At 47.8% G+C, this 25,223-nt stretch overlaps 1 protein-coding gene across 2 annotated transcripts in view; it reads left to right on the top strand.

The window, feature by feature from the left end:
- The window catches only part of LOC141084104 (lamin-B3-like), an 88,401-nt gene extending 66,857 nt beyond the window's left edge, over positions 1 to 21,544 (top strand). For both annotated transcript variants that reach the window (XM_073568557.1, XM_073568556.1), the window contains one exon: positions 19,700 to 21,544. Coding sequence is in view for 1 of the 2 variants with exons in the window: in XM_073568556.1 (XP_073424657.1) it covers positions 19,700 to 19,738 (39 nt within the window). In the remaining variant the exon portion in view is untranslated. The remainder of the gene's footprint in view (positions 1 to 19,699) is intronic.
- Positions 21,545 to 25,223: the final 3,679 nt, after the last annotated feature.

Raw genomic sequence — 25,223 nt, 5'->3', positions numbered from 1 at the left:
TTTCCAGACATCTATTTTTTAACGAAAGAGGGGCAACGCGTCCTGATTAGAGGACTCGGTTTCCCCACAACTTCATCAGGAGCACGTGTGAGCAGAACCAGGGGTCAGCCTCCGCGTTGCTACTCTCCTACAACAGCAGTGTATGGAGGACCCGTCCACCCCTTGGTAGTGAGTCCAGGGGGTTGAATCGGAGGCGCAGGTGAGAGCGTACAGGGGGAAGAGGCCGCGAGTAAGACCGACAGAGCCCCCCCCCCCCGCGCGCCTGCACGGCGGATGGCCCTGCTCACCTGTTTAGTATATGGGGGATCCGCTCCTGGAGCGCACCGCAAGTTGGCGCTGGTGGGTAGCGGTAGCCAGGGCGTTGCACCCGGGCTCCGCACGCCGCGTGTATCGCGGCCGGAAGCCCGCCGGCGGCCGCGGCCCCACTGCAGGAGGCGCGAGTATCGCGCGAGGCCGCGCGCCGACTTCCGGTGGTAGCCGGAAGTCCCGCCCGCTGACGCGGCGGTGACAGCGGCGATGGTGGAGACGCGCGATATAGGGCAGGAGGTCAGAGGCGCAGATCCCGGAGAGACTTCCGCCCTAACACATCGCATCCACGCAAGGAGCCGGTGGGTGAGTGTAACTCCGTTTGGAGAACCACGCTGCTTGTCAGGGAAGAGGTTACCCTCCTCCTCCTTCTACTCTGCCTTCAGCCTGTGCAAGTATGTCTGCAAAAGGAAAAGCTCACTCTTTCCTTTACGCGGTTTGCGTGTCCTGTGGGGTCAGGCTGCCAAAGGCACAGGCGGGTAAATATTGTGAAGCCTGTGAGTCGGAGCGCGCCCAGGAGCCCCCCACTGTTTCTGAACCAAGGGGTCAGGACCCCCCGGAATGGGCGGTGTCCTTATCGCAGTCTATGCTGTCCCTTACAAGGGCAATTGAATCCCTTCAGGGCCCGGGCGGGAGCAGGGAGGGGGGTCTGCCAGCGGACCTCTATTAAGGACCCAACTGATCGCCTCATGGACGGGCTTGCCCGCTCGGTATATGAGGCAGCAGGGTCGGCTCTGGCCCCCTCCTTTGCGGCGACTTGGGTGGCTAAAGCCATGGTTTCGTGGGGGGAAGCTCTGTATAAGGCCCTCCAGGACAGGGATCTGCCCGCGGAGGTCTTAGAGGTGGCAAATCAGATGTCAGGGGCAAGTGATTATCTTGTCAGCGCCTCACTGGACGCGGCCGAGTGTTCGGCGGTGGCAGCGGCGAATGCGATCGCCATTAGGCGTGCATTATGGCTGAGGCTGTGGAAAGCGGATTCTATCTCTAAAAAAATCCTTGACCTCATTGCCTTTTCAGGGCAATCGATTGTTCGGTGAGAAGCTGGATAGGCTTATCTCAGAAGCCACAGGGGGGAAGAGTAGTTTCCTTCCGCAGCAGAGAAGTTGCCCGGCATTCAGGCAAACGCAAAGGCGTTTTCGACCCTTTCGTAGCCCCTGGGGGGGGACTCCGGCCAGGACATACTCCTCCGCAAACGATGGCCAGAGTAGGGAAAAACAAGTCTCTTACAGGGCCAATCCGCTGGGTAGAGGCCGAGGCCATTTACCCAGAGCGAAGGGGGCCAAGCCCCAAAAGCCTCCAGCTAAATGACTGGAGGCGCTCCGTACCTACGGACGACAGGGTGGGCGGACGCCTACTAAGGTTCAGCCACGTTTGGGTCGCAGTGACACGCGACACTTGGGTGGCAGAACTTGTATCGTCCGGGTACAAGATAGAGTTTGTCGGACGGCCACCACAGCGATTCTTCCGTTCGCGACTTTCCAAGACAGATTCGCAGGCGGAGAGTTTGTTACAGGCTGTAACGACGCTAGAGCACAAAGGGGTTATCGCCCCAGTGCCGCAGGGCGAAGAGTCGCAGGGGTTTTACTCCAATCTTTTTTCGGTCCCCAAAAAGGACGGGACTGTGAGGCCGGTTCTGGATCTAAAGATCCTAAACAGATTCATCAGGGTCAGGCGATTCCGGATGGAATCCCTCCGCTCGGTCATTGCAGCCATGGATCCAGGGGAATTCCTGGCCTCAATCGATGTGCAGGATGCATATCTGCATATTCCGATATTCCCCCCACACCAGAGGTTCCTGCGATTTGCGATCGGAGGACGTCACTTCCAATTCGTGGCTCTGCCCTTTGGTCTGGCCACTGCCCCCAGAGTCTTTACAAAGATAATGGCGGTGGTTATGGCCATCCTGCATGCACGGGGCATAACGGTGTTACCTTACCTGGACGACCTTTTGGTAAAGGGGCCGTCGTTTCAGGAGTGCCAGGACAATGTCAATATTACTCTGGATACCCTGGCCCGTCTGGGCTGGCTGATCAATTGGAGCAAGTCGTCCTTGATTCCAGCCCAAAAAATCGTGTTCCTGGGCATGATTTTCGACACCTCCCGGGGGCTGGTGATCCTCCCTCAGGACAAGGCGCAAAAAATCAAGCAAGGGATACGGAACCTTCTACAGCCGGGCTCCAGATCCATCCGGTATGGCATGAGTGTGTTGGGCAGAATGGTGGCGGCGATAGAAGCAATCCCGTTTGCCCAGTTCCATCTCCGTCCGCTTCAGCATGCGCTCTTGACAGCATGGGACCGGAGGCTGCTGTCTCTCAGTCATCGGTGCAAATTGTCTCCGCTAGTACGGGGTTCACTCCGGTGGTGGACTCGCGACTCGTCTCTGGTCCAGGGGAAGCCCTTTCCCCCGGAACAATAGTTGGTGGTGACGACCGATGCAAGCCTGCAGGGTTGGGGAGCAGTTTTCCAGAGTCACATAGCCCAGGGGCGATGGTCGGTTCAGGAGGTAATTCTCCCGATCAACATTCTGGAGATACGGGCAATACGATTGGCCCTACGACATTTCCAGTGTTTCCTGAGACACCGGCCGGTGCGCATCCAGACGGACAATGCTACAGCAGTAGCATATGTCAACCATCAAGGGGGCACGCGCAGCCAGGCAGCCATGCGCGAGGTCGGACTGGTACTACGTTGGGCGGAGAAGAACCGCGTGGTAATTTCAGCGGTGCACATTCCAGGAGTCGAAAACTGGGCGGCAGATTTTCTCAGCCGACAGGGGGTTGCGGCAGGGGAATGGTCCCTGCACCCCGAGATCTTTCAGCAGATCTGCCAACGGTGGGGGACACCAGACGTGGACCTTATGGCATCCAGAGAGAATGCCAAGGTACTAAGGTTTGTCGCTCGATCCCTCGATCCGCAGGCAATCGCAGCAGACGCACTGGTGCTCCCGTGGAGCCAGTTTCGTCTCCCGTACTTGTTCCCCCCGCTGCCGCTGCTTCCAAGAGTTATCAGGAAAATAAGGAGAGAGAAGGTTCCAGCAATTCTGCTGGCCCCAGACTGGCCCCGGCGGGCCTGGTACGCAGATCTGGTCCAACTAGTGGTGGACGTACCCTGGCGTCTTCCAGATCGGCCGGACTTGCTGTCCCAAGGGCCGATCTGCCATCCGAACTTAGGGGCCCTGTGTTTGACGGCGTGGCCATTGAATCTTGGCTGTTAACACAGGCAGGATTCAGACGCGATGTGGCGGCCACGATGGTGAGTGCCCGAAAGCCTTCCTCGGCGAGGGTGTATCATCGGACTTGGGAAGTATTCTTCCGTTGGTGTAGGGATCGTGAAGTGGCTCCTCTGGTTTTTTCGATCCCCAACGTACTGGCTTTTCTACAGGCAGGGCTGGACGCAGGGTTGGCCCCGAGTTCCCTCAGAACGCAAATCTCGGCCCTGTCGGTACTTTTCCAACGAAAAGTCGCTTCCGTCTGGCAGGTTAGGACGTTTATGCAGGGGGTCGCACATTTAGTACCCCCCTATAAGGCGCCGACGGAATCATGGGACCTGAATTTGGTGCTCAGAGCCCTTCAGGAGGCCCCTTTCGAACCATTGCAAGAGGTCTCCTTACCTTACCTGTCCAGAAAGGTCGTTTTTCTAGTAGCCATAACGTCTATTAGGCGGGTTTCGGAATTGGCGGCCTTATCTTGTAAACCACCGTTCCTAACCTTTTATAAGGATAAGGTAGTTTTAAGGCCAGCTCCCCCCTTCTTGCCGAAGGTTGTGTCTGCATTTCATATCAACGAAGACATCGTCTTACCCTCGTTTTGCCCGGCACCGGTGCACAGGGTAGAGAAGGCTTTGCACACTCTGGATCTGGTAAGAGCTCTTAGGAGGTATGTGGCGAGGACGGCGCCATTCCGCCAGACAGACTCTCTATTCGTGGTTCCAGAGGGACGGCGGAAGGGGCTCGCTGCGTCCAGAGCGACTTTGGCCAGATGGGTTCGCCTGACGGTCCAAGAAGCTTATCAAATCAGTGGCACGCCAGTTCCGGCAGGGATCAAGGCTCACTCGGCACGGGCAGTGGGTGCCTCATGGGCACTACGACACCAGGCTTCAGCGGAGCAGGTATGCAAAGCAGCTACCTGGTCCAGTTTACATACGTTTGTCAAGCATTATAACGTACATACCCAGGCATCCTCGGATGCAAGCCTGGGAAGAAAGATTCTCCAGGCAGCAGTTGCGCACCTCTAATCAGGGGCGCAAATTAGCATGGATTGGGTGAGTTAAGATCCCGCCCAGAGGACTGCTTTAGGACGTCCCACAGTCTCTGTGTCCCCCAATGAGACGAAGGAGAAACATGGATTTTTGTGAGTACTCACCGTAAAATCCTTTTCTCCGAGACGCTCATTGGGGGACACAGCACCCACCCTATCAGCCAGTTGGCTTTTACTTATTTTGAGTTTTACAAATCCTTGTACAAGGTTTAGGGTGGCCCCTTTTTCAGACATATAGTTTCTTGCCTGAGTTTAAGGCGCGTTCTCCTACTGCTTATGCACTAAACTGAGTTACGCCCGGCCTAGGGGCGAGGGTGTATGCGGCGGAGGAGGAGCTAACTCTTTTTTTGTACACTTAGTGTCGGCCTCCAGACGGCAGAAGCACACACCCACAGTCTCTGTGTCCCCCAATGAGCGTCTCGGAGAAAAGGATTTTACGGTGAGTACTCACAAAAATCCATGTTTTATCTCATTTGCTGTCTTATATTGTAAAATTTGATGGGAAATATTTGCCATTTCGGACTGTTATTGGCTTTGTTTTATTTGGTTTAATAAGGAGGGACTTCATAATGTGCACGGTAGATTTCAGAGACCCATACTACAATGTGCCCATCCACCCCAACCACCAACGATTTCTGAGGTTTGCGCTGGAATGTCAGGGGTCAATCCACAATTTCCAATTCAGGTGTCTACCATTTGGCCTTTCTTCAGCACTTCGTATCTTTACAAAGATAATGATGGAGGTGGCCGCCTTCCTGAGGAAGAAGGAAATTATTTTAATTCCATATTTGGACAGTATCCTTTTAGTGGCAGACTCAACCATCCTCCTCAATCAACAGCTTGCCCATACTATCGACACACTAGAAGATCTAGGATGGTGCATCAACTGGGGAAAATCCGACTTGCATCCAGATGCTCAAAAGGTGTTCTTAGGTATGCTCCTCAATTCACATTACAGAATGTGTTCCCTACCCGTCATAAAGGAGGAACTCAAGAACAGAATCTGCGCCTTCCAGAAAAAAAAGATGGTCTCCATCAGGTACGCCATGGGAATTCTAGGCCGGATGACTTCCTGTATCCCAAGCGTAAAGTGGAGTCAGTCCCATTCAACACAACTACAGAAAACAATCCTGTCAGTCTGGAACAGACATCTGTCTGGTCAAGACAAAGACTGACGGTTTTGAGATTCCCTGTCGTGGTGGACATCCCAGAAGAGAATTCCAGTAAGGAGTACCATGGGTCCTATCCCCCTTCATCCATATAACCTGCTACACAAGCCAGATAGGCTCGGGAGCAGAAGTAGAGGGGCAGTACCTTAAGGGTACATGGTCCCCGTAAGATCTAAATAAATCGTCAATTTGCAGAAAATTAAAGGCAGTATAGGAGACGTTTCAATAATGTCAAGATAGTGTCAAGAATCATCATGTAAAGGTTTTTTTGGATAAAGTCACAATAGTTTCCTATCTGCGTCGCCAGGGAGGTCAGAGGGGCAAACTCCTACAGGCCCTAGCAGAGCAAATATTTCACTAGGCCGAAAGAAGCATTCTTTCCATCTCTGCAGTTCATTTGACGCGCTCCAAAAATAGTGGCAGATTTTCTCAGCAGAGAAAGACTCTGGTCCTTTGAATGGGAGCTAAATCTATAAGTGTTTCACCAGTTAACCCGGAGATTGGGTGTCCCACATATAGATATACTAGCTATGAACCCGTTCTATGCCTGGGTGGCGAGCATTTTTATTGGTACATGGTCTCCCATCCTGGTATGTGCTGCCCCCTTCCTGTCCTGGTATGCATGGTACCCCTGATCCCTATTCTGGTATGTATGGTACCCTCACCCCCCCAATCCTGGTATGCATGGCACCCCATTCCTCATCCTAGTATGCATGGTCCCCCCTCATCCGTATCCTGGTATGCATGGTACCCCCTCATCCCTATCCTGGTATGTATGGTCCCCTCACCCCCCAATCCTGGTGTGCATGGTTTCTCACTCCCCAATCCTGGTTGGTATGGTCCCCTCACCCCCCCCCCCCAATCCTGGTATGCATTGTCGCCTCACCCTCCAGTATTGGTATGCATGGTCCTCTCACCCCCCCCCCCAATCCTGGTATGCATGCTACCCTTCACCCCCCAATCCTGGTATGCATGCTACCCTTCACCCCCCAATCCTGATATGCATGCTACCCTTCACCCCCCAATCCTGGTATGCATGCTACCCTTCACCCTCCAATCCTGGTATGCATGCTACCCCTAACCCCCCCAATCCTGGTATGCATGCTACCCCTCACCCCCCAATCCTGGTATGCATGCTACCCCTCACCCCCCCAATCCTGGTATGCATGGTCCTCTCCCCCCACCCCCCCCCCCGATCCTGGTATGCATGGTCCTCTCACCCCCCCAATCCTGGTATGCATGGTCCCCTCACCCCCCAATCCTGGTATGCATGGTCCCCTCACCCCCCAATCCTGGTATGCATGGTCCCCTCACCCTCCTATATTGGTATGCATGGTCCCCTCACCCCCCCAATCCTGGTATGCATGCTACCCATCACCCCCCCAATCCTGGTATGCATGCTACCCCTCACCCCCCCCAATCCTGGTATGCATGCTACCCCTCACCCCCCCCAATCCTGGTATGCATGCTACCCCTCACTCCCCAATCCTGGTATGCATGGTCCCCTCACCCTCCTATATTGGTATGCATGGTCCCCTCACCCCCCCAATCCTGGTATGCATGCTACCCCTCACCCCCCCAATCCTGGTATGCATGCTACCCCTCACCCCCCCCAATCCTGGTATGCATGCTACCCCTCACCCCCCAATCCTGGTATGCATGGTCCCCTCACCCTCCTATATTGGTATGCATGGTCCCCTCACCCCCCCAATCCTGGTATGCATGCTACCCCTCACCCCCCCAATCCTGGTATGCATGCTACCCCTCACCCCCCCCAATCCTGGTATGCATGCTACCCCTCACCCCCCCCAATCCTGGTATGCATGCTACCCCTCACTCCCCAATCCTGGTATGCATGGTCCTCTCACCCCCCCCCCCCCCCCAATCCTGGTATGCATGGTCCTCTCACCCCCCCCCCCCCCCAATATTGGTATGCATGCCACCCCTCACCCCCCCAATCCTGGTATGCATGGTGCCCTCACCCCCTCCCAATCCTGGTATGCATGCTACCCCTCACTCCCCCTTTCGTGGTATGCATGCTACCCCTCACTCCCCCTTTCGTGGTATGCATGCTACCCCTCACTCCCCCTTTCGTGGTATGCATGCTACCCCTCACTCCCCCTTTCGTGGTGTGCATGGTCCCCCTGACTCCTATTAAACTGCACACATGCAAAAAAAAAAAAAAATTATACTCACGTTTCTTCCCTGTGCTCCAGCGCTGTCGCATTCTGCCGGAGGCCGGGGGAAGGAGTCTGGCGCCAGAGTACGCGCATGCCCATACCGCGCTGTCCAGCGCCATATTGCTGAAGACACACTGCAAATGTGTCTTCAGTAAAATGGCGCCGGATAGCGCTATGTGCATGCGCGATTCCCACGCGCACTCTCCGGCCGAAGAGAAGCGCCGCAACAACGCTCCTTCTGGTCAAGTAAGCAAGTATGGCGCCGGACATAGCGGTATGCAGTGTGTACGCGTACTGCCATCTCCAGCGCCATACACACTCCTCTTACCACTGGATGTCTCATTCTGCCTGGAGCCAGACTGCGCAGGCGCGTCGCACTTGCGCAGTCTATGAAGGCTTCAGGCAGAGTGACGGTCCCACGGTTATATTATAGATTCACGACATGATGGAATGCTAAATTGGCAAGGTTTTTCTCCATAGACCCAAGGGACAACACAGAAGGGGTAGATGCATTGTATCAGAGTTGGGAAGCAGATCTTCTATGTGTATTTCCCCCATTTCCTCTTATACCAAGGGTCCTGAGAAAAATTCAGGAGGACCGAGCCACGGTAATATTCGTGGCCCCCTTCTGGCCCAAAAGAAGTTGGTACTCAATGCTACGACAAATAGCCCTAGAAGATCCAGTTTCCCTTCCGGACAGATATGACCTGCTGTCTGAGTCCCCTCCTACATCAGGATACACACTTTCTACGTCTGGATCCTGAGAGTCCGATCCTAAGCTCCAAAGGACTATCGGACAAAGTAATATGTAGACAAACAGAAACCCAGTAATTTCGGCTATCTGTTAAAAAGGTATGGAAGAAATTCTGCTCATATGTATGGGAATCCATTACAGAATGATCCTGTCCATATATTCCTGAGATCCTAGAGTTCCTCCAGATAGGATTTGAGAAGATTAAATCCAAGTGCATTAAAGGTACAAATCGCTGCCCTTATCACTCTTCTAATTTCCCACTAGCAGACCAAACGTGGATTACGAAATTTAATAGAGCCGTTACCCAGTTGAGACCCTCAATCAGGAAGACTGTTCCATCATAGGACTTGAATCTAGTGCTAGGTACCTTTTGCAGAACCTGCCCCCACCCCCATGAACCACAGGAAGAGACTAGCATCAACCTTCTATGAAAATGGTGTTCTTGGTGGCAGTCACCTATGCAAACCGGTTAGAAGAGATCCAGGCGTTGTCAGTAATGGATCCTTATCTGAAAATCCTAGAGGACCGGTTTAATATTTAGACTCGACCCTTCTTTCCTGGCGAAGATAGTATCTAAGGCAAAATTGAACCAGGTGATCATTTTGTTATCTTTTTGTCAGCTTCCAAGAAATAAGAAGGAAAGATGATTATACACTGGACATAAGATCAGTGATGCGTGGCGTGGAAGCTACAGATACCTGGAGACAGGACTCAAACCTGTTTGTACAGCATGCATGAAGGAATAAAGGCTGGAAAACCTCAAATGCGACCCTATCCATATGGACTACTTCAGCCATAGCTATGGAATATGAATCCGAAAAGGGAGAACCCCCACTTAACTTTAAGGCTCACTCCAAAAGAGCAATTTGTGTCCTGGGCTGAGACCGGGAGCTTCCATAGACCAGGTTGCAGCCCCGCAAATCTGGTCTAACATTTCACTTCTAGCTTGTAGTGTCTACAGAATGTTATCAGGTCAACAGCTAGCCTATGGATGGAAAGTCCTTCAGGCAGTAGTCCCATCCTGAGATGCCATTTATTTGGTATTTCTCCTCTTGTGCTGTCATGAGGGATGTCCTGGGAAAATAGGAATTTTTACTCTTCGCCATGACAGCACCCACTTGGAGAGAGGGATCCGCCCATAGGAACAGGAAACCTACAGAGCTAAAAGAGGGCGGTCCACCTCTCCCCCTCAGTTGGTTTCCTGTTCCGATGGGGAACCGCAGGATACGCTACAGTCTTACCTGGGCCAAGGAACCGCCTGTGCAGTGTCTGTGAGAACGGCAGGGGTTCCGGTCCAGAAGCAGCGACGGGGGAGTGCTGGAATCCGGCTCCCTCCTCGGCTGGTATGGATGATGGGCAGAAACCCCGGTACCGGGTGGCGCCGACCGCGGTTCTTCTGTGGACAATGACACCGGGCAGGAGGATCCATTCCGGTCCATGTGGGGGCGCAGGAACCGGAGAAAACGGGCCTCCGGCGTTCCTAAACGGCTTCAGCGTCCAGGAGGACGCACAGGCAGCGCGGCAGGAAGTGGTAAGGAGGAACTTCCGGGTTACCGGAGGTTCCTCGGCTCAGAGCGCACGCGCGGCTGGGCGGTGCTGCAAGCAGAGGCGCTCCCCGCCCCCTCCAGAAGAAAGAGAAAAAAAAAAAGTAATTCAATCTGCAGCGCGGATGGCTAGTCTCGGCGCTGTAGCGAGGAGCCGCAGATGGGCGCACCTGGAGGGGGAGGTACCAGGATGAAGGGGCTTATAAAAGGCCTGGGGCACAGAAATATGGCGTGCAATCATGTCTTCACCAAGGCAGGACACGCATCCCCAGGCAGGCGACGCAGCAGCAGCCAAGGACCACGCAAGACGAGGGTCCTCGGATCGTAGCCACAGAAGCCATGCCAACAAGCCTCCTTCTCAGCCTCCTGAGCCGGTACCTACAGCTTCTCTGGGTGAGTGGACGACGCTCTGCCTATCAAGCTGATAAAATGTCTCTCTCTCTCTCTCTCTCTCTCTCTCTCCCCCCCTCTCCTCCGTCATGATGTCCCTATCTCAGACTAAGAGGAAGGAAAAATCAAAAAATAAAGAATGTGCCCTGTGTACACGTCCGCTACCGGACACGTACACAAAAAGACTGCAAAGGATGCATAAACAAAACTGCAAAGCAGGCGTCAACATCAGCAGTAGACATAAGGGCTATAATTAGAGAAGAACTACAGGCCCTAAATCAGTCTAGCAGGCCTACTAATATCGAAACATCTAGGCCAGCAGACGCCGTAGACACCGATGAGGGCGAAATAGCCTCGGATAATTCTAATGCATCTACATCGGCATCCTCCTCAGAGACGGAGGGCCGTTGCTGTTTCCCATTAGATCATATGGATAATTTAGTTAAATCCGTGAGGAATACAATGGGTTGCACAGATACAAAAGAGCCGCAAACGGCTCAGGAAATTATGTTTGCAGGTCTAACAGACAGAGGAAAGTTTTTCCGGTTATTCCAGCAATAAAAGCTCTGGTTAAGAAGGAGTGGGAGAGACAGGACCAGAGAGGGTATCTTCCCTCAAAGAGAAGGTACCCCTTTAACGACGAAGACTTATCGACATGGGTTAAAGTCCCGAGGGTAGACGCGGCAGTGGCCTCCGCCTCAAAGCAAACAATCTTACCAGTGGAGGACTCGGGCGTGCTAAAAGACCCCCTGGACCGTAAAGCGGACGCCTCATTAAAGAGGGCATGGGAGGCAGCTACCGGCACGTTCAAACCGGCAATAGCTAGTACTTGCACAGCTCGTTCTATGCTGGTCTGGATCGACCAACTAGACCAGCAAATAGACCAGAAGATCTCCAGAGACAAGCTGCGTGCCGCCATACCTCTAATCCGCGGCGCAGCGGCATATATAGCTGATGCTTCGGCTGATTCCTTACATTTGGCAGCCAGAACAGCAGGGTTGGCTAATAACGCTAGACGTAGCCTATGGCTAAAAAGCTGGAGAGGGGATACCCAGTCCAAAGCAAAGCTTTGTTCCATTCCTTGCGAGGGTGAGTTCTTATTTGGGAAAGCCTTAGATGAAATCCTTATGAAGGCAAAAGAAAGGAAAAAAGGATTCCCTAACCCTCCTCTCCCATATTATAGGAGGGCGTTTAGGAGAAGACCGTTTGGCCGAGGAAGACCAGCAGAAAATCAAAACCGCTGGCCCACAAAGGAAGGAAAGGGCAAAGGTGCCATGTTTAGGGGATCCTCCTTCCGCAGAGACAGGAACTGAGGAGCCAGTCCCTCCAGTAGGGGGAAGGCTAAAAAAATTTTTTCGAGAATGGGAGAAAATTACGCTTAGCCCTTGGGTCCTGGGCATTATTAAAGAAGGGTTAAAGATAGAATTTCGTCAAGTACCCCATAATTCGTTAATCATAACATCCTTCAGCTCGCCAATTCAACAGCAGGCCCTGGAGGCCGAGATTTGGAGCCTTCTGGACAAAAAAGTTTTGGTCCATGTACCTAAAAGGCAGGAAGGGAGAGGATTTTACTCCCCTCTCTTTCTGATACCTAAACCAGACGGGTCATTCCGAACGATAATCAACTTGAAGAAATTAAATTCCTTTATAATAAATCATAAATTTAAGATGGAATCCATAAGATCTACGATTAAACTCCTCTTCCCTAATTGTATGATGGCAGGCTTGGATCTGAAGGATGCTTATTATCACATTCCCATCCATTGCAGATATCAGAGATACCTCAGAGTGGCGGTCCTCCTCGATGGCACCATACAGCATTTCCAGTTCACAGCCATGCCATTCGGCATTTCCATCGCACCACGAGTATTTACAAAGGTGATGCTGGAAGTGATGGCCTTTTTACGCCAGAAGGACACACTAATAATACCCTATCTGGATGATTTTTTGATAGTAGGGAATTCAACTCGGCAGTGTAATGAACGGGTTACTGATACAATCTTGTCCCTACAGGCCCTAGGGTGGATAATAAACTTCAAGAAGTCCAGAATCGAGCCGCAGTCTGTTCAGTCCTTCCTAGGTCTCGAGCTAGACTCCATACACCAAAAATGTCTACTGTCTCAGGTAAAAATTTAAGCAATTAAAAAGAAAGTGAGGATAGCAATAGATCGGCCACACATATCTTTAAGGGAAGCAATGTCCCTCCTGGGATCCCTTACTGCCTGCATCCCCGCAGTTCGCTGGGCCCAGTTTCACACGAGGGAACTACAACACCAAATTCTCTTAGAGGAATCCCGGGATCGGGGTAATCTGACAAAGCAAATTACGCTATCCCAGGAGGTCCTAACCTCCCTTACATGGTGGCTAAGGGATGATAACTTGGCGGGAGGAGTACCTTGGGTTATAACACCCTCCCGTATAATTATCACGGACGCTAGCCCCGCAGGATGGGGAGCCCATATGGGAAATAGTTTTGCCCAAGGCCTATGGAATATAGGCGAAGATCAGGATTCGTCAAATTTAAAGGAACTAAAAGCAGTCTATCATGCATTTTGTCATTTTCTTCCGCAGTTACAAGGGGAAAACGTGAGAATCCTTTCGGACAACACCACAGTAGTCTCATATCTGAACAGACAAGGCGGAACTCGGTCAGTCACCTTAATGTCTTCTGCAAGAAGGATTTTATCCCTAGCAGAAAAACAATTTTTGTCTCTCTCAGCCCTCCACATAAGGGGAAGAGACAATTGGGAGGCAGATTTTCTAAGTCGCCATACACTGCGACAAGGAGAGTGGTGTCTAAGCCGGGAGATATTCACACGCATCGTGACACTATGGGGTCGTCCCCAGATAGATCTCTTCGCCACCAGAGAGAACAGACAGGTGCGAAGATTCGCCTCTCTAAATATGACAGACAATCCGGAAATCCTGGATGCCCTCCAGGCCCCGTGGCAATTCAAACTGGCATATGCGTTTCCCCCAATCATACTTCTACCGCAGGTGATCAGAAAAATCAGAGCAGAGGAAGCACAAATAATCTTAGTAGCACCATTCTGGCCCAGGAGGCCTTGGTTTTCTTGCCTGCAAGCAATGTCAGTGACAGACCCGTGGGTGCTTCCCTCAACCCCCAGGCTCCTCTCTCAGGGGCCATTCTTCCATCCTCAAGTGGACAATCTCCACTTGACGGCTTGGAACTTGAAAGGGAAATGTTGAGATCAAGAGGTTTCTCGGAAGGATTAGTCAATGCACTCCTACAAAGTCGAAAAGTGGCAACGACAAAAATTTACACCAGAGTATGGAGAAAATTCCTAGAGTTCCACGCAGAGCCGGATTTCGGAGAAATTCTGATTACAGCAATCCTAGAATTCCTACAGAAAGGGAAGGAATTAGGGTTAGCTGTTAACACACTAAAAGTACAGGTGTCGGCGCTAGGGGCCCTCTATAGTTATAACGTAGCAGGCAATAGGTGGGTAAGCAGATTCATCTCGGCCTGTGAACGGAGTGAGCCGGTGCACATACCTAGAGTTCCTCCTTGGGACTTAAACCTAGTTCTGGAGGCTCTAACACGTCCTCCCTTTGAACCTTTAGATTCAATATCCCTTAAACACCTATCCTTCAAAACAGTACTACTAGTTGCACTAACCTCAGCCAGAAGAGTTAGTGACATACAAGCCCTTTCAATAGAACCCCCCCTTTCTGTTGACATTTCAGGATCAGTTAATATTAAAACCAGACCCCTCATACTTACCAAAGGTAGCAGGAAAGTTTCATAGATCACAAGAGATCCACCTCCCTTCATTTTTTAGTAACCCTTCTACTCCACAGGAACAAAAGTTCCATACACTAGACGTTAAAAGAGCGGTATTACAATATATCGAAAGGTCTAGTAGCTGGAGGAAGAGTAGGGCTCTGTTTATTTCCTTCCAGGGCCAAAAGAAGGGACATGAAGTCACAAGGGGTACTTTGTCTCGGTGGATCAGAGACGCAATTGGGCTGGCATACTCCGAGAGCAGTGAAGATCCTCCGGAGGGTATCAGAGCACATTCCGCCAGTGCCATGGCTTCCTCCTGGGCAGAGAGGGGAGACGTCGCAATCGAGTCTATATGTAAGGCGGCAACCTGGTCTACACCCTCTACCTTTTATAATCACTATAGGCTTGATTTATCATGCTCATCCGACCTAGCCTTTGGTAGAGCGGTCCTCAGCACGGTGGCCCTCCCAGGTGAAAGTCTCTGAAAGTCTCCAAGTGGGTGCTGTCGTGGCGAAGAGTAAAAAGCCGGATTACTTACCGGTAATGCTCTTTTAAGGAGTCCACGACAGCACCCGTTCACTAACCCTCCCTAGATGTTAACATAATGTATATACACCTTCTTAGTTGTAAAGTTAATAAAATTAGAATATTGGATAATATAATGGCCTAATAATTGGCGGTCCTCCTGGTACTCTGAAATCCAACTGAGGGGGAGAGTTGGACCGCCCTCTTTTATCTCTGTAGGTTTCCTGTTCCTATGGGCGGATCCCTCTCTCCAAGTGGGTGCTGTCGTGGACTCATTAAAAGAGCATTACCGGTAAGTAATCCGGCTTATTCCTACTAGTAATTTGTATTTCCAGGAGTACATCATGACTGCACCATTACATTCCCTCCTCTGAATTCTGAATACTTATTTGAAATTAACTTGTGTGAGAATTCAATAATATAGAGTTGCATCCATCCTGGTGTGGTGATTGGTAAAAACACTAAGGTGGAGAGGGGGGGGGGACACTTTCAACCTCTTGTGTTTCCTGTCCCTAGAGGATGAGTTGGTCTACTTCCTGTTGTGCTGTCATGGTGGACTCTTGGAAATACAATTAACGGTAGGATTAACTCCTATTTTTTTGGCCCCAAATTTTTTACTTTCACAAGGTTAACAGGAGAAAATGGAACCCAAAAATAGGTTGTGCAATTTTTCTGAAGTATTCAGATACCCCATGTGTGGGAGGAAAATTACTGTCTGGGCGCGCAACAGGCCTCAGGCAGGAGCAACATTTTGGAAAGCAGACTTTTGATGGAATGGTGTGCGGGTGTCATGTCACGTTTGGAGAGCCCCTGATGTGCCTAAACGGTGGAACACCCAACAAGTCATCCCCATTTTGGAAACTAGACCCCTCAAGAAACTTATCTAGATGTGTGGTGAGCATCTTCAAACCCCAGGTTCTTCACAGAAGTTTATAAAGTATAGAGCCGTGAAAATAAATCACATTATTCCCACAAAATGGTTTTTTTGCACCAATTTTTATTTTCTCGAGGGTAACAGGACAGAATGGACCCCAGAAATTGTTGTGCAATTTCTTCTGAGTCGAAAACTACTTTTGAGGCACAGTGCACAGCTCAGAAGGGAAGAAGCACCATATTGAAGTGAATATTTTGCTGGACTGGTTTGAGGGTGCAATGTCACATTAGCAGCACCCCTGAGATGCCAGAACAGCAGGAGCCCCCCTCCCCCCCCCCCCCCCCCCCATAAGTGGCCACATTTTACAAACTACAGCTCTCAGTGAATACATCTAGGGGTGCAGTGATAACATTGGCTCCACAGGTGTGTTACAGAATTTTATACCATTTGGCATTGAAGGAAAAATTACCTTTTTTTTTTTTTCCACCAAAATAAAGTTTTATCCCAAGATTTTACATTTTCACGAGGGGAAATCTGCAAAAATAACTCAAATTTGTCCCACAATTTCCGCTGAATGTGGACATACCCCATATGTGACTGTACAATTCTGCATAGCTATTTGCCTCTTGGAGTGCAGATTTTCCTAGAATAGTTTGCAGACTCCATATACAGAGCCCCTAAGTGCTAGAAAAGCAGAATAAAGTAACCCCATTTTGGAAATTATACCCCTTTGCGAATTTTTCTACAGGTCTAGTGACGATTGACTCAATGGGGGTTTTCCAGAAACAAGAAGCAGTGGATGTTGCTGAGTAAAAATTGCTGTTGTAGTGACCAGTACATGCTTCTGGAGACATGAACCCGTAAATTAGGCAGGCTGTCATTGCTACAGAAATGCCAAACATGTGGACGCTAAATGTGGTTTAGGCCCATTGTGGTTCAGAAGGGATTTGGAATCTGCTGAAACTCTTTTGGGAGAAGAGGAGCCATTTTGCTTTTTCAGAGCCTTTGTACTACCAGTAACATGGAAGCCCCTTATATTTCCATTAACAGATGACAGACCTGAGTGGGGGCTTTTTTGGGAACATTTTAAATAACATTTGGGATCACGTTTACAGTGCATTGCAAAAGTATTTTGCTCCCTCGAACGTTTCTACCTTTTCCCACATATCATGCTTCAAACATAAAGATACCAAATGGAAATTTTTGGTGAAGAATCAACAAGAAGTGAAACACAGTTGTGAAGTTGAACAAAATTTATTGGTTATTTTAAATTTTGAATATTATTGTACACCCCACTTTTCAGTTTTTTAATTTCCACAAAAATTTAAAATAACCAATAAATTTCGTTCAACTTCACAATTGTGTCCCACTTGTTGTTTCTTCATCAAAAATTTACATTTGGTATCTTTTGTTTGAAGCATAATGTGTGGGGAAAAGGTTGAAAAGTTCCAGGGAGCCAAATACTTTTGCCTCTGTTCAGCATTGTCGTTCTTTTCATAAGTGCGCAAAACTGTGATCGACCCCGCTTTTATGCACTCTTAAAGACCTACAACGCCGGATCATAGATGCGTCCATATTGCCTACATCTGCCTCACTATAGGGAATCTTCCACCAGGGGTTCTGTCTGAATCGCTTATTTCAGAGATTTTACACGGAAACACCGATGTAAGCGCTCAGCATAGAGTGCAGGATAAACGTGAGCAGAGTCTTACTGCGATCATTGGAAGACAATGAAAAAATCAACAGCAGGTGAATTGGTTTTATTTTATTTTTATTTTTTTACACCGTTCCTCGGTATATAAGTGATTAGACAACTTCATTCTGCGGGTCGGTACAATAACAGCGATACCAGATTTATATAGTTTTTTTCTATTCAGTTACTGTCGCACACAAAATTATAGCGATTCAAAAACTTGCATAAAAAAAAAAGTATCCATGTTTCCACCGACTGAAGTCATGTGAGGTCTTGTTTTTTGCGGGACGAGTTCACGTTTTTATTGGTACCATTTTCAGGCACATGACATTTTCTTTGATCGCTTCCTATTCTGATTTTTGGGTGGGAGATTGAGCGAACACCAGGAAATTTTTATTTTTTTTTTCTTATGCTGTTCCGTGTGTGGTAAAATTGATAAAGCGGCTTTATTCTTCAGGTCAGTACAGTTACAGCGACACCACATTAATATATTTTTTATGTTTTGGCGCTTTCATACAACAAACTATTTTATAGAAAAAAAATTTTTAGTGTCGCTTTATCCTGAGAGCTGTAACTCCTCCCTCCCCCCGTTAATGGAGCGGTATGGTGGCTTTGGTTTTTTGCAGGACAAGCTGATGTTTTCAGAGATGACATTTTTATTTACATTCGTATTTTTGATTGCATTTTAGTCCACTTTTCGTTCAGCGGTATGAGAAAGCAGTTTTTTTTGCCTACATATTATTTTTTTTTTTTTTTTTTTTTGTCTGGTCGTTCTGAGCAGGGTGATGCCAAACGTGTACTTTGATTTTTTTTTATTTTTTTTTCCTCCCCCCTTTTCATAAAAATATTATGGAGATCGGGTCCCCTTGAAGCCAATCGGAGGACAGGTGGGGCTCCCTTTCTCTGCCTGCTTTTTTAAATGCTGCAATCACAGCATTTAGGTGGGTAAAGCACCAGGAGTGGTGTGGGCACCTCTGCTGGCGTAATCAGAATCGGCTAACACCCAGAGGCGCAAAATCGTTATGACTATATCCATATGTCCAAGGTCTGTAAGTAGGTATGTCTAAGGTTGTAAAGGGGTTAAAGAGGAACTGTTGTATGTATTACCTTTTTGTTTCATAAATCAATAGTACATAGTAAAATAAGTAACTTTGTAATATATCTTAGCAGAGAGATGTGCTTCTTTCTCTGCCAAAATTTATTATCAAAATTGTCAGTTGAAAGGTAAAATTTGTATTCAGTGACGACAGAATGTTACATTACTGAGAGAGATGGCGGCTGCTACTGATACAGTTCTAAGTAGGAGGAGTTCTCTCTAGCTCCTCCCATCTATGTACAATTATATCAGTAGCAGCCGCCATCTCCTATAACAGTAATTGGGAAAGTCTGTCTCTGCTGAATACAGATTTTACCTGAGAATTTTGATAATCACTGATTTATTTTTTTACAAAGAAGGAAGCAGATCTCTTGGAGATATTACACAGTTGCTGATTTTCACGTGTACTATTGATTTATGAAATACAAATAAAAACGACTTCCGCTTTAAGCCTTTCAGGCTGGACGTGCACTGGGAGTGACATTGTGCTTGTAAGCGGCAGCCAAGCCTATGGCTTCTACAGTAGGCTTCTCATGACTGGCACGTTGAGAACTTACAAAAAAGTGTCCTTTATATACAGTGCCTATACAGTCATACCACTACTTCTGTATGTAAAAATATGCTGACCGGTTTCCTCTTAACCCCTTCCCAACATAAGGCATATGTTGGCTCTGCATCATTAGCGCATGCTCGGCTGCGTTATACATCCATTATCTGTTGTCAGCGACGTAGGCTCAGCTCTTATTTGCCTCTAAAAGCGATGAGTTGCTTTCCACCCGCTGATGTAAAGCTGTCTCTACTGTTATGTAGAGGCCACCATAAACATTAGGATGATTAGCCCGCCGCTCTCTCCCAACTCCTTCATACACATGAACAATCGGTTTGGTTTAGCGCGCCTGTGCTTTATGAGAAAGCCGCCTTAAGACTCCTAAGGTCAAAGACTTATTTTCCACAGAACAAAATTATTGGTTGTTGAAATTCCAATGACCAGATCCATCTCTCCCGCAGCCATCTGGCGGCCAAACCGATATGGGGCCTCCCAATTCTCCTCATAGTTTTATTTTGTCTGGGGGGTGGTTTTAGCTTGCAGGAGTGCCTCTAACCCACACCTATGTTATAAAAGCACATTTTAGTCTTGACTTCTTTCACCCTTTTGCTTTTCAGCCCCACCAGCCAATGGATCCCAGCTGCTCCCTCATGTAGTGGCAAAGCTGAATCGGATGCTCTCCTGTGAACTCCATCCTTTCCATTCAGTTCCTTCAAACAGTTTGTCAAGTTGGAACATTCCCCACGGAGTTATTTATTTATTTTTTTTTAGAATGGAATATGGAGGATTTTTTTTTTTTTTTTTTTTTTTTTTTTTGCTGTAGGGCCTGAGAAATGTTAATTTCAATGAAGTCATTCATTTCAATGCTAACCTCTCAGACCGGAGGACTGTAGAGCACAAATTTCCTATACCGAGAACTATTTACAAGAACATTAGTTGGTATATTGTGGCCACTTTATAAATAACTTTTGTTTTTTTCTCATATTGCAGATTTTCCTATATTGTAGAGTTTTGCAAATATCCGTATTACATGGGTGCTGGCTGGTCACGTCACACTGTACATCAGGCAGTATGTTACCATCTATGTGCCTTGAGAACAGAAGCGTTTTACAGTTTACCATGTGGACATAAACCACACGGCATGGAGAAAGCCAACATATATTCTAGTGGTATTTGCTTACTAGGCGCTTCTACCACTTGTGTAACTATTGTCAATTAACAAAATGAAAAGAATGAAAAATAAAAAATCACATTGTACATGGTTTCATATTTTAGAGACAGATTTTTTTTTTTTTCTCTTTCTAATGTCCTCCATATGACATTGCATACTTGTTAGTTTTGCACTGAAATGTTAGCAGCTGAGCCATTTTCTTTTTTTGATAATGTTGCATAAACAGGGATGCATTGTTCGTTATACTGATGTGTTGTGTGGTGTTTAGTTCTCCTCTTCTGCAATTGTCTCATTCATTATTTCTGTTTGGCTTAAGTGGAAGGGACTGGAATGCAGAAAACATTAGTCTAGCAAATGCAGAATGTTAAGTGCCTATATATTAATAGCTGCCAGTATACCATTGTGCCGTGTAGGAGCCATGAAAACTGAATGTTTCCGTCAAGGAGCTCTGATGGGTCTAATAATCTTGGTGGTTTTGAGTTTGTTCCCTTTTTTTCTGTTTTAAACATTTAATCTGCAAATACATTTTGTCTCCTCGGTTTTAGGCAATACTTGTATTCGAAGCGTTTTTTTCTTAAACTTTTGCTGTGTTATTCTTCCTGGAAATGCATGAATTGACAGTGTTAACATTCCCCTTGTCAATAGATTTTATCCCTACATAGTACACAGTTCCAGGAGGAATAGTATCAGAACAGCATAGCTCAATGATTTAAGAATTGATACTCTAGAATTATTGCTTCATAGGAAATGCAAACATGTCAGAAGAGCTGACATTCTCCCTTATGACCTTCTGAATGAATGTTTTTGTTTTGTCCAAAATTGAAGAATCGCACCCATTTTATTTACTGCCATGGTTAACATAATAGGGACTAAAGATAATATAATGGGATCCATGTTTGCATTATATTTCTGGTGTTCATTCCAGTGTAAAGCGTGATGGTGCCACCTTATCATACAACTAGGTCATGTTTTTCTTCTTACCGCAATTCTGAATTATTTTTCAAAAATTGGGCAGAACCAAGGAGCCCGTTGTCAGGAAAGGTAAAATATTTCACCCATTTTTGTAATTTCCAGAAATATTTCCCTCTATTCTTGTCACCACAGATAGTGGAAATTATTTTCTTGCTCTGATGTAAAGGAATAATCTGGTACTCTGTTATATTGAAACCACACCAGTAGAAAAAATTTTAGGATATCATTTGTGGTTATAATAATAGTGTTATATTTATTGTTAATTGTAAATAACTTATAGTTTTTCAGATAAAACGTTAATAAAAATATTTTGCCAGTTTCTGTGGGGTGTGCTTTTTTCTTTTTTTTTTCCTTCAGCTTTGATCAGAAATGAACTTGCAATAAAAATGTGATCTATAGAAATGGGCACTACACACAGGAAATGTAACCTCTTTTATAATCTGTATAAGAATTGTTCCTGCCCAAATACGCAAGCCATGCCATGTGTTTAAAGTGTCTTTATTTGATGGTTGTTTTTGTTTTTTTTACAAACCTTTTTTGTTTTTTATTTAGTAACATTGTTGTTCTTGGAGTTATTGAAGTCCTATAAATAAAGATATTGACCCCAAAGATGATGTAAAAGCCCGAAAGCTAAACGGTGGTGTAGTATTTACAGTATTTTGTAATGGGAACATAGGAATGCAAAAAAAAAAATGCAGTGAAAAACTACACTGAAAATTGTCATAATGCTCTGTGAATCCAAGCCTTATTGAGTAGGTGAAGTGAATGCTCATATGGCCGAGACCTAATTTTTAAGAGCTTCACTACTTGGTGCTGCGTAGTAGCCATTGTGGCTATGTCTGTGGGGGGATGGTGTAGTCCAAAAACAAAGTATTTTTAATTGGCAGCAAGATGCTTTGGTATCTGTGTCAAAATCGTGAAAAGTACTGATCATACGAAAGGAATTTAACCCCTTCCCGACCTTTGACACCACGTAGGCGTCATGAAAGTCGGTGCCAATCTGACGCATGATGCCTATGTGGCGCCATGAATTGATGGCCCCCTGCGGGTCGGGTGACTGGGGTCACTGAAAGGTCACCCGACCCACACGCAGAGGACACTTTGTAGTTCACCCCGGGGGGGTGGCTTAGCCCCCATGTGCCTACGATCGCTCTGATTGGCTGTTAAAAGTGAATCAGAATGATTTGTAATATTTCACCAACGAAATTTGGTGAAATATTAGAATCCAGCCATGGCCGATGCTGCAATAGCTTCGGCCATGGCTGGAGAACGAGATCCAACCCCCCCCACGCACACACAGACTGGCGGGGGCGATCGGCCACCGACTGGCGGCGCCGATCGGCTGCCGCCATCACCAGCTCCCCCCACTTTCTGATTCCCCCCCCGGTAACTATGTCCCTCTGGGCATCCTGGTGTCCTGCTGTCCCGGATCGTGGGCGCCGCCATCTTGGAAAATGGCGGGCGCCGGAACCTGCTGCAGATTCATTTTGATTGCTGTGATAAACTTACAGTGATCAAAACAAAAAAAAGTAAATACACCCGCCCTTATCACCCCAATAGGTAGGCACAAGTAATAAAATAAGAAAAATATTTTTATTTTTCCGTTAGGGTTGGAATTGGGGTTAGAAATAGTTAGGGTTGGAATTAGGGGTGGGTTGGGATTAGGGGTAGGGGTGTGTTGGGGTTAGGGTTGGAGTTAGAATTGAGGGGTTTCCACTGTTTAGGCACATCACGGGGTCTCCAAACGCGACATGGCGCCACAATTTATTCCAGCCAAATTTGAGTTCAAAAAGTCAACCAGTGCTCCCTCCATTCCGAGCCCCGACGTGTGCCCAAACAGTGCTTTACCCCAACATATGGGGTAACAGCGTACTCAGGAAAAATTGCACAACAACTTTGGGGGTCTAATTTCTCCTCTTACCCTTGGGACAATAAAAAAATTGGGGGCTAAATTGTGGAAAAATCTGATATATTTCCACTGCTCTGCATTATAAACTTCTGTGAAGCACTTGGGGGTTCAAAGTGCTCACCACACACAAGTTCCTTGTGGGGTCTAGTTTCCAAAATGGGGTCACTTGTGGGGAGTTTCTACTGTTTAGGCACATCAGGGGCTCTGCAAACGTACATGACGCCCGCAGAGCATTCCATCAGTCGACCTTTCAAAACGTCACCACTTCCTTTCCGAGCCCCGACGTGTGCCCGAACAGTGGTTCCGCCCCACGTATAGGGTACCAGCTTACTCAGGACAAACTGTGCAACAACTTTTGGGGTCCAACTTCTCCTGTTACCCTTGTGAAAATAAAAAATTGCAGGCTAAATCATTTTTTGAGGGGAAAAAAAAATTATTTTCACGGCTCTGCGTTATGCACTTCTATGAAGCACCTGGGGGTTCTCACTATGCATCTAGATAAGTTCCTTAGGGGGTCTAGTTTCCAAAATGGGGTCATCTGTGGGGGGAGCTCCAGTTTAGGCACACAGGGGCTATCCAAACACGACATGGTGCCCACTAACAATTGGAGCTAGTTTTCCACTCAAAAAGTCAAATGGCGCGCCTTCCCTTTTGAGCCCAAACAGTGGTTCCCCCCACATATGGGGTACCAGCGTACTGAGGGCAAACTGGACAACTTTTGGGGTCCAATTTCTCCTGTTACCCTTGGGAAAATAAAAAATAGCGGGCTAAATCATTTTTGAGGGGAAAAAAAATTTATTTTTTATTTTCATGGCTCTGCATTTATAAACTTCTGTGAAACACTTGGGGGTTCAAAGTGCTCACTACACATGTAGATAAGCTCCTTGGGGGGTCTAGTTTCCAAAATGGGGGCACTTGGGGGTTTCTACTGTTTAGACACATCAGGGGCTCTGCAAACGCAACATGACGCCCGCAGAACATTCCGTCAAAGCCTGCATTCCAAAATGGCGCTCCTTCCCTTTTGAGCTCTCCCATGCGCCCAAACAGTGGTTTCCCCACACATATGGGTTATCGGTGTACTCAGGACAAATTGCACAACAACTTTTGTGGTCCAATTTCTCCTGTTAGCCTTGTGAAAATAAAAAATAGCTGGCTAAAAAATCGTAGTTACTTACCGATAACAGTATTTCTCTGATCCCATGACGGCACCACGGAGAGAGGTATCCGCCCTCAGGGACCGGAAACCTACAGATGCAAAAGGCGGTACCACTCTCCCACATCAGTTGGTTTACAAAGCATTATACAGAACTTTCAGCTGCAACTCAAGTGGTTATAAAAAATCCAAAATTAATCAAATTAAGCTTAATAGAGGCACCTCGTGGCTAAGGGTACCGTTACACCTAGCGATGCACCAGCGATCCCGACTAGCGATGTGACACGGTCAGGATCGCTGGTGCATCGCTAGGTGGTCGCTAGTAAGCTGCCACTCATTCAGATCTCACCAGCGACATCGCTGGGGACGGGGATCGCTACTTACCTGTCAGACGAGGCGATCCTGCGTCCTCCCGCCCGGCTCCACGCGTCGCTCGTCGGCGCCACAGGAAGCGACCGACGAGGAATGGTCCAGCAGCTTCTCGCGCGATCAGTGATAACCAGCAGGGGAGCCGGTCGGAGGTAAGTATCACATGTAGCGATATCGCTAGCAATATCGCTGCAACGTCACAAAATCAGTAACTTTACAGCGATATTGCTAGCGCTATCGCAGTGTGTAACGGGGGCTTAAGTACTAAAGCTAATTAACTCACTCTAATGTGCACACCTGTGTGTGTGAAAGAGAGGGTATGTACGGATTCTGTCATGGGATCAGAGAAATACCCTTATCGGTAAGTAACTACAATTTTCTCTTTCCCCCATGATGGCACCACGGAGAGAATTACAAAGATTGTACATCTAGGGAGGGACCACCGCCTCCAGAACCCTTTTCCCAAAGGTGAGATCTGAAGAGGAGGTCAAGTCTAGAAGGTAATGTTTGAAAAATGTAGAGGGGGAAGACCAAGTGGCAGCTCTAAATATCTGGTCTATTGAAGCG

This window comes from Dendrobates tinctorius, unplaced genomic scaffold (genome assembly GCF_039654945.1).
Source record: "Dendrobates tinctorius isolate UK_male_01 unplaced genomic scaffold, ASM3965494v1 ptg000022l, whole genome shotgun sequence".
Classification (NCBI taxonomy): domain Eukaryota; kingdom Metazoa; phylum Chordata; class Amphibia; order Anura; family Dendrobatidae; genus Dendrobates; species Dendrobates tinctorius.
This window is presented reverse-complemented; position numbering and strand designations above follow the sequence as displayed.